General features: G+C 33.4%; 1 protein-coding gene and 2 long non-coding RNA genes across 3 annotated transcripts; 2 read left to right on the top strand and 1 right to left on the bottom strand.

Moving 5' to 3' along the window:
* Window positions 1-4,657: 4,657 nt before the first annotated feature.
* Window positions 4,658-6,275, top strand: LOC145043301 (uncharacterized). Its single transcript, XR_013680948.1, has 4 exons — window positions 4,658-4,871; window positions 5,392-5,503; window positions 5,695-5,811; window positions 6,047-6,275. It is a non-coding gene; the product is annotated as an uncharacterized LOC145043301 (long non-coding RNA).
* Window positions 5,208-7,983, bottom strand: LOC145043300 (serine carboxypeptidase 1-like). Its single transcript, XM_078991904.1, has 8 exons — window positions 7,628-7,983; window positions 7,399-7,506; window positions 7,022-7,287; window positions 6,688-6,942; window positions 6,073-6,179; window positions 5,875-5,961; window positions 5,682-5,787; window positions 5,208-5,544 (listed from the first exon to the last, which is right to left on the bottom strand). The coding sequence occupies exons 1-8, from the start codon at window positions 7,896-7,898 to the stop codon at window positions 5,395-5,397; spliced, it is 1,350 nt and encodes a 449-aa protein (XP_078848030.1). The 5' UTR covers window positions 7,899-7,983; the 3' UTR covers window positions 5,208-5,394.
* A 3,038-nt stretch (window positions 7,984-11,021) lies between these two features.
* LOC145039010 (uncharacterized) lies at window positions 11,022-12,913 on the top strand. The gene is made up of 3 exons (XR_013679682.1): window positions 11,022-11,668; window positions 11,759-11,892; window positions 12,541-12,913. It is a non-coding gene; the product is annotated as an uncharacterized LOC145039010 (long non-coding RNA).
* The last annotated feature ends 875 nt before the right edge of the window (window positions 12,914-13,788 follow it).

Raw genomic sequence — 13,788 nt, 5'->3', positions numbered from 1 at the left:
GACGTGGCAATATATGGCCACAATGTGGTAGTTGGCAAATGGAAAACTCTATTTTTTATGGGTTTGCTCCATATTTAAAGGAATGATGAGGCTAGACTTTGCTTACCCTTAGCCTCTATTAGCCTCCTTAAGATCTAAGAAATCCTAATTTCCTTCCTTCTTTATTTTAGCTATTTTTGGTGTTCTTTGAAGTCCTTGAAGGAAGAAAAAAGAAGAATTGAGTTAGGATTCAGCAAACAAGCCCTTATCCCTCGTTGTAGCAATCTTCTAGACATTTGTAAGTGTTCAATACTCAATTTTTATCATGATAGGTTGATAGATCTTGAGTTTTGTCCCTTGATCTTAATTTTCTAGTTAGTTGGTTGGTGAGATCTCATAAATTTTGCAACTTTATAAATCTCTAGATCATTTGGTATGATTATGGGTTTGGATTTGAAGTGTAGTTGATTTTTTGAACCATGCATGTGATTTTTATTAAAAACCCCTTATTTTGACTGTTTATTGCTTCAAGACATGAATTGGACATGCATGTCCATAAGGCAACAAATTTCATGATGATTTTGATATTAGAAACCATTTTGAAGTTGATGAGCTAAAGACTTTTTGGAATAAGTGTTTAATGGATGAAGTCATGTCTTATTTAGCCTTTTTGGAACCTAGGATATGAGATTTTGTTCTTTTGTGTAGTCTTGATCGATAAAGTTGGAAACTTTATCCTTCAAGACCATGCTTCAGACCAGACTTACGCTTGGAGCTTTTAGGATCAAAGAAAATATCTTAACCAACTAAGTTGTTGGAAACCCAACGCCCACCGACATGACCTTAGGTTACCAAAGCATGATGACTATGAAAAACCCGTATGTCTGGATATTTGAGGGCCATAGTGTGGCCAAGGATGGACACGGCGTGGCGGTTGACTAAAGTCAACATTGACTATTGACTTTGACCATTGACTTTCGGCTTGAGTTGACTATTGGTCAAACACCGAATTTTGGATGAAGAGCTACGGGTTTATCTGGTATGACTGCATAGGTGGAGCGAAGCCTTGGTATTCTCGCATTTGAGAGTAGTAGTAGTTGAGCATTAACTGAGAGGTTAGTCTTCTCATTGTACTTATGGATCGAAGGCACCAATATCGACCCACTGGATTATGTTATGTAGGATGTTAACTATTTTTATGACTCTTGCATGTTTGTATGATTGGGTTGAAATAAACCCCAAGGCTAGGCCCCAAGGCAGGGCCCATGATTGTATGGTTGGGTTGGAAGAAAGCTTTAAGGGTTAGGCCCCAAGACTAGGCCCTTTGTATGTTGAGTTGGAATATACCCCACGGCTTGACCCACTGATTCATATGGCATATGGTACCTTGGGGAAACATATTATGCTTTATGCTTACAATTTATGTTTATGGTTTCAGATATTTGGTACGAAAGGGAAGGGCCCGACGTGACTGCACAACATCCATATCATGTTTCCGTACTTGTGAGTAGTTTAACCTTGTTGTTTTGATACTTTGTATCATGGTTAACTTTGAGAACATATGATGTATGGAAATCATGATTTTAAAATGAAAAATTATATCACTGTTTTTGGGTTGTTACACCCGAATTTGAAACTAAACCTTAATCCAAAAGCCGAAGGGCAGATCTGAAACGAAAACCTACACAAAAAATCATAATCCGAAAAACACCTCACCACCAAGAACGGCGACGAAATCCAGAGATGGAGAAATCTTCAGTCACAATATCTTACAAATATCCAACATCTCCGAAGCTAAACTGAAAGATTTGTAATAGGTATCTTGGGTTCAAAAGGGTTCTCCAAATTACTATTTTCCTCAAAATCTGAGGTTGTGCTTATTATCTGTAATCAATCAATGGAGCTTTTCTACTAAATGGGTTCATCCTGATGAAGAAGATGTATCCGATTTTTGAGTCATGATTTTTAGCATCAATTTCAATTTTGAATGGGATTGAGTTTTAGTGCTTCAATTAGAGGTTGTGAAGGTATAATCCCATGTATGGATTTTTGGATTTGGATTGAAACCTAAATGTTAATTGGGTGTTATTTGATATTGATAGCTCGGGAATTGTAGGACCAGATGCCAGGGATTATCAATGTGATTCAGCAGCGTGGGGTGAGTTTCTTCACTGTACTATGGATCGAAGACACCAATGTCGGCCCATTTGGTTTATGTATTATAGGATGACCAGGGGTAACCCTTGGCATTTTGTTTAAGTAGTGGTGGATTATATGTTGGTTTTCTTTGTGATGCTTACATGGAAGAGTAGGAGGTGGCTCCTAGCACTTGTCTATAAGACCCAAAGTTTTGGTCCCTAGCATGGCAAGGAAAGACCATGATACAGCTCGTGACGTAATGGCAAGACTATGGTTGGCACATAGCACCTCGTATTGCATGTTTGATAAGTATGACTCTTATGATATGTATCGTTTGTGGTATTTGGGGAACTCACTAAGCTTTGTGCTTAAAGTTGTTGTTTATGGTTTCAGGTACTTCTGGTTCGAAAATGAATGGTCCGATGTGATCGTAGTGAATACGCCCATATTTTTTGCAACCTTAGGATTTTGGGATTATACTCTGATAATTGTTTTTATTGTAAAATACCTTTAAGTGTTTAAATAAAATTATCAACGGGTGTTTTGGTTGTTTTAAAAATGAAATTTTACCTTCATATTTTTGGGGTGTTACAATGGCACATAATTGAACATGCGGCACGACCATATCACTTTGACACTCTATGAGATATTATGTATGCATGTATCATAATGCATAACAAGGTGATTGAAGATAAAAGATGAAACATAGCGGAGTATTCACTTATGAAATCTGGACACATTCAATTTCAACCAGGGACAACAGAATAATTACATATAGTCGTTGACATTCAAGACCAACGAAAATACAAACAACTTCAAGAAGACTTGATAGATCATATCTATGATGATACTAAAGATGAATAATTTAGATAAAAAGTTATAATTTTTCTCATCATCTTTTTGGTTTTTAGGTTTTTGGGTAAATTACACCAATCGTCCCTCGTGCAGGTGCCAGAAAGCATGTTTAGTCTCTATTTTCAAAAATTAACTCTGAATATCCCTCGTTTGGTTAAAAGTTGCACACTTCGTCCCTCTTGGCATAAAAAGACCATTTTGCCCTTATTTATTTCTTTTTTTTTTTATCTATTTTTCTATTTTTTTGTAATTATTAATTATTTATTTATTAAAAAAACTTTTAAAAAGAAATCGGAGCCCTAAGCAGACATTCATAACTCGTCTCCCAAACCCCTTTCTTCTTCGAAACACCTCCTATCCACGATCACCACCCACAGTCGCAACTCCGACGACACCTTCTGCCGATTTCATTACTCCGACGACTTCTCCGGGCGACTCCACTAAGCCACCCCGTTCTCTTTCCCCAATTTCCTTTCTTCATCTTTTTCTTTGAATTCGATCGTTCATCTCTGCCACACACACGTTCTCTCTCTTCACTATCCTCTTTCTAATCTCCGACACCTCCATCTATCACCGCTATAACCTCCTGTAACCAGCACTTGTCATCATTCAAATCTCAAAAAATGAACCCTAAACTTGTAAATCGAAGAAGAGGGAGATTCAGATCGGAGAAGCAAGCTCATATCGAACCCAAATCTTCTCAATTGATGACGAAGACGGAGAGGGGATCACATTCAATGCGGTGTTTGATATGGTTTTCAGGCCCTGATTTTGTGGCAGTTCTAGGCGTTTTGTTTTGGTGAAGGTGAGATTCAGAAATGGTCGTCAGTATTCAACAACAAGTTTGATTGTTAAGAGGTGGCATTTGAAGGCGACAATTTTCGAGGGTGGTTGCAAGAACGGTTGCTATTTTCGGTGATGTGGAGGTTAGAAACAGGTGGTGTAGAGGTTGGGTTCCCTGATGGGCAACCGGTGTTAACGGTGAAGTGGTTCATGTTAAAGGCGGTGTTCAGGAAAAAAAATGGTTGATGGTTCTATGAATACGAGAGGCTACAAAAAAAAGTGGCCGAATTTTGACTTTAAGGGGTGTGCTCCGGTGGTGGTTGGTCGGAACAGGTGGATCTGTTGTTTTGCAAGAATTACCAGAAGATGGAGGAAGAGAGATGAGCAAAAGGAAAGTAAGGGGGGGGGGGGGGTTAGGGGGGGGGTGGTAGGGATGTTTGGGTTTTTTCTTTTATTTTTAAATTAGTAATATTTATTATAACATTTAAATTAATTGGAAAATAAATACAAAAGGTCATATTAGTCATTTTATAACTCGTAAGGGATGAAGCTTGCAAATTTAAACTCACGAGGGATGAAGCGTGCAACTTTTAATCAAACGAGGGATGATCCGAGTTAATTTTTGAAAATAGGGACTAAACATGCTTTCTAATACCTACACGAGGGATGTTTGGTGTAATTTACCCTAGGTTTTTAATTGTTTTTGTCCTTTGTTGCAATTTTTTTTTGATTTAAATTTATGATTTATTAAAATTTTATTTTTACTTTTTAAATGTTATTTTTAATTTATGATTTAATTTATATGATAATTATAAATATTATGACATAAATCACAAAAAAAAAAAACAGCTTTGTGTGATAAAATTAATAACATGTTCGCCCAGCAGCCTGTGATAGCTTCAATGTTTTATAGGGGCAAATGAGCAATTATGTAAATGAGTGGGATCGTGGGTTGATTTATCCAAAGATCGTGGCTACTGCAATTTAGGGATTTAGGTTGTTTCATCCACAAATGATCAGTTATGATTTATCCAAAAAAACTGTAATTTGGGATTTCACACGGCTGATTAATTTTCTACTCGCCTAGTTGTTAGGGGTTGTTCATCACTGCTCTTGTAATTATCCTTTTTTTTTTCTTATCTATTTTACACTTTTACTTCCTACATTTTAACTTTTGTCAAAGATTCAGTGCATTTTTATATCATCATAATTTTCTAGGTTGTTATCACTGATTTACATGGGGATAGTTTGTTGTAGCTCGCTAGTTTCTGATGCATATATAATCAAATTTTCCCTTTTTGCTACGCTTGGACATTATGCAATTATTAAGGAGACATGTATCATTTCATATAAAGTTATAATGCTGACATTCTGTGAATGAGATTTTTATTTCAAATACAATCTGATACAAGTACAACTTTCCTCTGACTTCAGTCAAGAAAACTTCGAGGGTTTACCTTCATCACAACAATTTAAACACTCAACAAATCCGCATCACATTCTTCAGATTTCATCTCTTCTATTTATTGTTAATCTTTCATCCTAATAGAATATCAAGCAATCAGTCAACTTCAGATTCATTGCTTATCATAGTTATTCGATTCTGATAAACTAAAACTACTCGGTGGCATTTAGGGATTATTGTCTGAAAGATGGAGGAAGTTTCCCCTGAAGGAATGACGAGATCATTTGCAATGCTCTTTCTGGCTGGTAGCTTGGAACTGTATGCCCCGCGCCTCTTACTGTGGTAAGTACAACTCCCTTGTATCCTACCACATATCCTCCAACCTATCACATTTTTAACATCAACTTATTAAATCTGGATATTATAGTATCTAACTATTTATTTGCTTTGCATTTATACATATATTTCATGAACACGTATACTGTTATTCAATTTGATTTCAGTTTTAAATATCATGTACCTCTTTGTTATAGTACCATGGTCTCCAAGCAGCTTCTACTGGAAGCTTCAACTTATTTACAGAGTACCTTGAGGATGTTACTGGGACCCGTCCATCTGTGTCACCACTGCCGATTCATTATAAATCAAATGTAAGTTTATTTTTGTGTATGTTTAATAAATAACTGATTGTGTGTTAGACTCGATTGAGTTACCTGTATATCCAGACACTAATTCCATTTTCAATAAGTCGAGTGATGGTAGGCAAAATGGTTGTTGGGCTGTCTTTCATTCCAATACCACTGCACATAAAAACACAAGTCGGATACAAGAAATAACATGAGACTTTCATTGATTTTTGTTTATTATGGAATAATGGTATCCTAGTTTTAGAGAAAGGGAAGAAAAGGTACGCGCAAAATCCCCATGAGGTATTTTGGACATGAAGAGCTTCTTGCACGTCTGCTCGATTCAGATATGATAAGACATAATCATCAGAGCAAGGATCAAAGGTCGTGACCTAGTTCAACACATCATATGTAGTTCAATTAGATTTAATACTTGGTTTTATGGTTGAATAATTATAGGCTAAATGAAAGAAATAGCAACTTACCTTTGTTAATTTGTTAATTGTAGCATGCTACTTTCATTTCAACCTATCACGGCATATTATAATTTGGAAAATCTTTCCAATTATAGTGATGCCATCTAAATAAAAATCAATTTACAATGCTATAATTGGGTAGATTTTCCAAATTACAATGTCATAATCATAAATAACTTGAAAGTAGAATGCTATAAATAGATAAATCGTTCAAAGTACAATGCTTTAATAAGAAAAAAATTGTAGTGTGAACGATAGTAATATGCTACAATAAAACAAGTAAGCAAAGTATGTTGCTATTTCTTGTACTATCCCTTAATCGAAAGAGTTCAGTAGGATATGTTTTATCTAACTTTTGATAATTTATAAGAAATTTTGAAATTTGTATGTGATATATTTTATTATTATAGAATCAAAGACTTACAGATCCGTTGGTTCCAGATTTTTGTGTAATATCATGATGACAAAGTGGTGCATAAATGTTGTAAATATCAATTCCACCATATTCACCGTCTCCTTGGCCTTGATACATGTAGCACTCCTGAGAGAAGTTCCCAGTAACATAGTCACAATACTTCTTGATACCTTCATTTGTCTCATCAGAGTTTAGGGCATGGGTCCAATAGTAGTCATACATCCCTTCATAAGATGTATTGTCATCAATCCAAGCATTCCCAATCTGCACAATCACAACACACACATTTAGCTTATTGTCCTGTCCTGTCATGTCCTGTCTTGTTAGTACGATAATTACTTACCGCAATTCCACGAAGATTAATGACTGTTCCGTTAGTTTTCTTGTTTTCCGAGAGAATGAGGGAAGCAAGCTGAGGTACGTAGTGACCTGCGTAGCTTTCACCCGTAATAAAGAAATCTCGGGTTTTGTATTCGGGGAATCTTTCAAGCCAATTGATGAGAAAAGTGTACGAGTCTTTAGCTGTTTGCTTGTCCCCTGTCACGTACGATGTGTTTGAATACGAGAAACCCACTCCAGCAGGCGATTCCAAGAATAGCACATTAGCCACTGTCAAAATTTTCTGTATTTAGACTTTCACGTTGTAATCACGGAAATTTTTTGACATGTACTCGCTTTGTATGTGAAAAAGACATGAATGCCCTCATCATTTTTTGTTACCATTGTTCCATGCATAATCATTGCGGTAGAGTGTTTTCCCATCACTGTTGACTCGGAAGGGTCCAAGTTCTTCCATGGCTCCGTATCCAAACGACGAGCATCCTGGCCCTGTATAATACCTTCATTACTAGTTTTCTAGTATTTTAAGTCGGTTTTTGTGTGAAAACAACGCATTATTGTATTGTTTTGTTTTTTCACATAGACTTGAATTATAATAGAAGCATTATACCTCCATTGAGCCATAGGACAAGAGGGTTGTTTGAAGAATTGTGAGGTGATTCAGCAAAGTAATAAAACAACGCCTTTCCCACCTTTGAATCGACTGTTACATAGCCTGAATAATGATCAAAATCGACTTGTGGTTGACCTGGCAACTTGTCAATCATATCTTCTTCCTTTGACCCTTGTTGAGGGACAATAGAAAGTGGAGATAAGTTTGATGTGTCTTCTTCTGTCCATGGCTGGACACGTGGCGGATTCTCTGATCTTCTCGACTCCATTAATTTGTTGAGGCTGGTGATCTGGTCATCCTTTCTTGCCACACAGAAACCCAGAAAATAAAGTGAAAAAACAAACAACAAATAATAAGAAATGTGGTTCATTTTAATTATTGACATAGAAGAAACTTTATCAGTCGTATATGTTATTATGTGTCGTGTGTCTCTTTATATATTGTGAGAGAAGAAGCATGGTTGAAGAATTCTTTGCACCTGGTTGTGTGCTGTTGTAAGTTGTAACGTCATTTCCTATGCTCATTTGTCTTGCTCTTTGGAACTTCTTATTAAATTTAACTATGAGTAAGAATCATAAGTGAAGAACAAACGGTAGTTGGTTGTAAACTCCCCATTGAACCAATTCATGAAAAATAAAAGTTGGATTTTTAAGGACAATGTTAAAAATCCATTATGTTATTTACTTATTTGTGTGTCTATTAAAATCATTATATTTTCTGAATTTGGTTAAATTAGTGATTCGCAACCGGATAAGCCACGAATATGTTTGTTTCAGCATTTATTTATAATATATCTTTATGAATAGAGACGTCTTTTTTCCTCTACTTTATTTTTGTAAATCTTCAAAAACATAATTGATTTTTTTTTTGTTTGCTTTCTTGAGTCAGAGACAACACATGGTTCTATCTTCAGGGCACCTTTTATTTTAACCTGCTTGCCTTATATATGTTTCAAGTTTTATCTGTTTACATCATTGATACATTTCTGTCATCTTTCAGAGCGAAATAATGTGCTATTTAATCATCAACGCTATTTTATTTTTATTTCTAGTTTACAATTCGAAGTACTTTCTTCCTGAGAGAAAATCACTAAGTGATGGAGTACATCACAAGAACAATTTTCAGTTTTTCACCCTCTACAAATGTAGCAATACCATGAGAAGTAAAAAAGAAAAAAAAAAATGATAATTTCAACTTTTGTTCGTCCAAATCATGCTGTAAATAATCCTTTTATCATTTGTGAAAGATGGAGGAATTAAGTTTTCCTTGAAGGAATTATGAGACCATTAGCAATGCTAATGCGTAATTGGGCCTAATACAGTCATAGTGTGAGTACAACTCCTTTATAGCCTACAACATATCATTCAACTTTCAACCTATCAGTTTTTAACATCAACTTATTAGATTTGGATACTTATTAGATTTGGATATTATCTTTCCTGTGTTGTTAAATATATTAGACATTTCTTGAATTTTAATTTGTTGTATTATTAAACATATTAGATACTAGGTTAGAAACCGTGGAAACCATGAGATAAAAAAGAAAATTAATATTGATGATTAAAAATAATATTGAAAAATCAAATATTTATAATAATTTATTAAATATATATTACATAAAATGTTATTTCATAAATAATAATGTATAAATGTATATTAAACTTATAGCAAATAATTAATTAAAACCCTTATATATTGTATATTTAATTTTTAAATATGAATGCAACACTTTCATACGTATCAATTAAAATATATAATTTAATAGAATATGTTGCATAAAGGAAATATTTACATAAGGTATAGTACCTCTATCACATGAATTGGAAAACCATTAGTGTTATTACAATACATTGTTGTGAAAATTTTACATTAATTGTAAATTTTTATCTAAATTTATGTGAAAAAATGTTTCATAGTGACCATTTATGACAATTAAGATATTAAAACACGAACTATATATGTAAATTATGTAAATCATTTTATCAATAAAAATGGTTTGTTTTTCAATGATTGAATCGTTATATTCGTTTTTAAGGTTACAATAGAAAAAGTATCTATACAATGCAAAAAACTAACAAAATGCTCCATTACTGCGAGATGAAATTCACACCAAATTATTGTATATTTTCTTTTGATTTCAGCATTGGTCTGAGTACTGGGTTTTTTCAATATAGTTTTATCAAAAAAAAAATGTTTCCTATTATTACACATCATGCTTTTGATTGAAAACACCATCATTTCCTTTCAGATAACATTTCTTGAAATGCAATGGAGTTTCACTTTGTTCCAAACTCCACCATCATAATTTTATTATGAAATTTTAGGAACATGATGACTATAGCTACTAGGAAAGTATGTTGTAATGCTCTTTTTAACATACATTAGGAAGTTAATTTTACTACCAAAAGCTAAATGAGCCTACATCATTTAATCAATAGAAGTGTAGATAGAACAAAGAGAATAACAGCAAAAAATAACAAAAAAAACAAAAAAAAGTTAAAAACATTTGTTTATGAACCCATTTTGCGTTGTTAAGCATCAAGACTTACTAAGGCATAACAGAGCCCATGAAAAGTTGCAGAAGGAATACATAATCAACTTACATCAAATCATTAGCTAGTAAAAAGTACAACTTGTTTTGCATATCATCATAAGAAAAGAGTCAACAAATCAAATGATTGCTTCTTTCTTGGCATTCCTTCCACTAATTCTTCTTACAAGAAGAAAATTTAGATTATGTTCTACTATCGGGAAAAAAATGTCAAATAATATTAACTAACGTCATAATAAGGTTGATTTAATAGAGGGTGATTTTAATAGAGGGTGAGAGCGTAGATAGAGGAAGGGTGGTGACGGTAGGTATGATGAATCCTAGCAGACCAGTGTGTAGCGGAGATACAACTATCATTAGGTCCAATGACAAGATCCAAACACCCTTGAAGCATGAGAATTTTGAGGGTTGGAAGGAGGAAAGCGACGGTGTGTGGTAAGAAGGAAAGTGGAGTGAAAGAATGGGAAAGAAGAAGTAGTCATACCTTAAATTGAGGGCTGCAAATCTTGATATATGAATCGATAAAAGGAAATGGACCGATATTTAGGGTATGCGGGTGAAATTGGGGCAAAACAATCAGGTGTATTTTGAATTCCCAATCTTTAGGAATCACAAAATTGAAGAAACTGAGAAAAAATCGTGGGAAGAAGTTGAAAGAAAAGGACAATACGGTGAAATAAAACAGGGGCAAAATTTGCATTTTACTTTGTATGAAATGAGTGCTTTTAAATGGACACGTGCCAGAGTGGTTTTGTTTATTAGATAGGGAGATTTCTTGAATTTTAAGAGATACCACTCTTATTACATCCTATACAATATTGTTAAGCTTATTATCTGACATGTATAACATATTTACGACTTAAAATAATTGAAACACGCTTATGACGTTTCAAAGCCCTATCTATCTCTCTGAAACCCTAAATCTTTGATCTCCTCCACTGCGGCAACAAAGCACAACAACTCACCACCATCATACTCAACACCATCAGCATAGGAAACTCACCATCTATCTCTATCGATCTTGAAACCCTAAACACTACTAACATCCCACCATTGCACAATCCTCATTACCGATGCACCACTACACAACGCCACACATGATCTTCGACCTTCAGTCACCTCCATCGCCAATTTTTTGATCATGGATCTGGATTTTATGCATCTGATTAATGGGCACAAAGCTCAAACGTGAAAAACTATGAACCCATTTCCTCCATCAGCTACCGCTCTCGAAGTCTTCCATCCACCAAATCTAGTATAGAAAAAAATGATTCTCAACTCTCTACCCTCCGTTCACATCTTATTTCCTAACCCAAACTTTTTGTTTCCGTTCTTCAAATTACGGGCCAAATTTGTATAACTGTTGATTTTGTTTATTGGTTACTTTTGGGAGATTTCTAGGGGAATTTTGGAAGTAAAAGAAGCAGATGGTAAAAAGACGCTCACATATAGGCATCTTTTTACGATTTCCAGGAAAAACAACTCAGGTTATCTCTTTTACTACTCTTTTCTAACTCAAATATTGTGCTTTTTTACTCAAAATCTCAGGATCTGAATATGTTATGCGTTTAATGAAGGTTTTGTTTTGGGTTATGTAACTTGAATCCATGACAACAACCTCCATGAATGGTTTTATGATCACAGAAATGAAGATGGAAGGGATGTCATAAGGTCAAGGGTTCATTGGAAGCTTAGAATCGCTTCACATTTGGTACATTATGTTGAATATGTACACCCTTTTTCCTGTTTTTTTTTGGCTTTTTAATAAAACTGTGTTTGTTTCCCTTTCTCTTTCTATGGAACCCTATCTCTTCATTTTCTTATGTATCAAGTCTTTTATAAATCTTTTCAATTATTTGTTTTTATAGTGGGATTTGTATTGTGGATTATATTTCTTAGAGAATCCATCTCTCATTAAACAAATTGTGACAGTGAAGGATAATGTGAAACTGTTTCTTCTTTTAGTGATTGTATTTTATAGCATTTGTGGACTATTTTGATTGTTTATCTTGATGTGGCCACCAAGAGATTGTTGCATTTGAAAATAGATTTCATTATCTCATTCTTAATAACTTGTATACTATTTTGATTGTTTATCCTTTTCATTTTATGCCACATTGTTCACAGAATTAGAAATCACACAAGTCACCACAACATTAGCACCCAAGTTTTTCCTAATTATAGTATGCAGGTTTGATATTGTGGATTATTTATCCTAATTTTTTATGATCTAGACATTAATTACCTGTGAGTTTATGATATTTTATAGATTTTTGCACCAAAAAGCGAGTTTTTTATTTGAGGTTGTTTTTCTTGAAAATATTATATTCTAACGTTTTTTTTTTTAATATAATTTCAGTGATAATGTGGTTATGGATGGAAATATTGTTAGATTGGGATTATGGGATATTGCTGGTATCTTTTTAGAATCCAATCTTTGATGAGTTCATTTTACAGAATCTTGTAGGTATTTGTATAGATTTTAAATAAACTATTTGTCATTTTTTGGAATTAAAAGGGAAGAAGAGTATATCAGATTAAAGCCACTGAGATATAGAGGTGTCATACCTTTCTCTTTAATCAGTAGGGCTAGGGCAAGTTATACATTTTTTCTAAAGCATTTTTTTAAAGTTTCAATTTGATGTTTTCTATGAAAGAAAAATGTCATTTTGGGCATTCGATTTCGCCAAAGCGAAGCCAATTTCAAAGTGAATGGTTATATGCATTTATGTTTTAATCACTGTAATTATATATATATATATATATATATATATATATATATATATATATATATATATATATATATATATATATATATATATATATATATATATATATATATATATATATTTCTTTTAATATTGGAGACAAAAGGTAAAGGAGCTTCAAGATTATTTTAAGCAGAAAATGAAAGGTACGATTATATGATCCCGGTATATGTATGCTTTACAACCTTGCATAGAATGCTAGATCCTAACTCGTAAGTTTTTGTTTATTCAGTTATAAGAAAAATCTCAACCTAACACCCTCTCCTCTAAAAGATTTCACTCCACCTAATATTCAATGTTAATAGTAGGACTCTACTTTCAATTATTTGTTCATTATAGCCAATGAAATTGGCTTCTTCTTATTAAGATGTACATTGAAAAATCTAGCCATTTATAGTTGTGTGTTGGTGATGCATCAGAAGACGATAATCATAAGGTAGAGAGTGATGCCAAAAGAAGGAAATATATCTTATGGAAGAAAAAGTTGAAGCCCCAATGGAACATTGTTCTATTTTCAATTGCAAAGTAAATTTTATTATTTCAGTTTTAATGATTTGTTTCTTAATAATTTTAATATAGTATTCTGATATTTTCTTATTTTTATCTAGGCTTAAAGGATAGAAATGAATATATGTAATTATTTCTGTATAAAGCCAAGTCCTCTCAGATCATTGTTTTATTTTAGCTAAAATCAATAGATTAGTAAAGTTCCTTGAAAAATCAAAGCATTTGCAAATTTAAACAAGTTAATTTCAAATTCAATTTTGATATGGATTTTAGAAATGTAGAAGAAAATTATCATAAATACGTGTAAATAGGTAACAAGTTTTATGATTAAT

Source organism: Lactuca saligna, chromosome 4 (genome assembly GCF_052625555.1).
Source record: "Lactuca saligna cultivar CGN05327 chromosome 4, ASM5262555v1, whole genome shotgun sequence".
NCBI lineage: Eukaryota > Viridiplantae > Streptophyta > Magnoliopsida > Asterales > Asteraceae > Lactuca > Lactuca saligna.
This window is presented reverse-complemented; position numbering and strand designations above follow the sequence as displayed.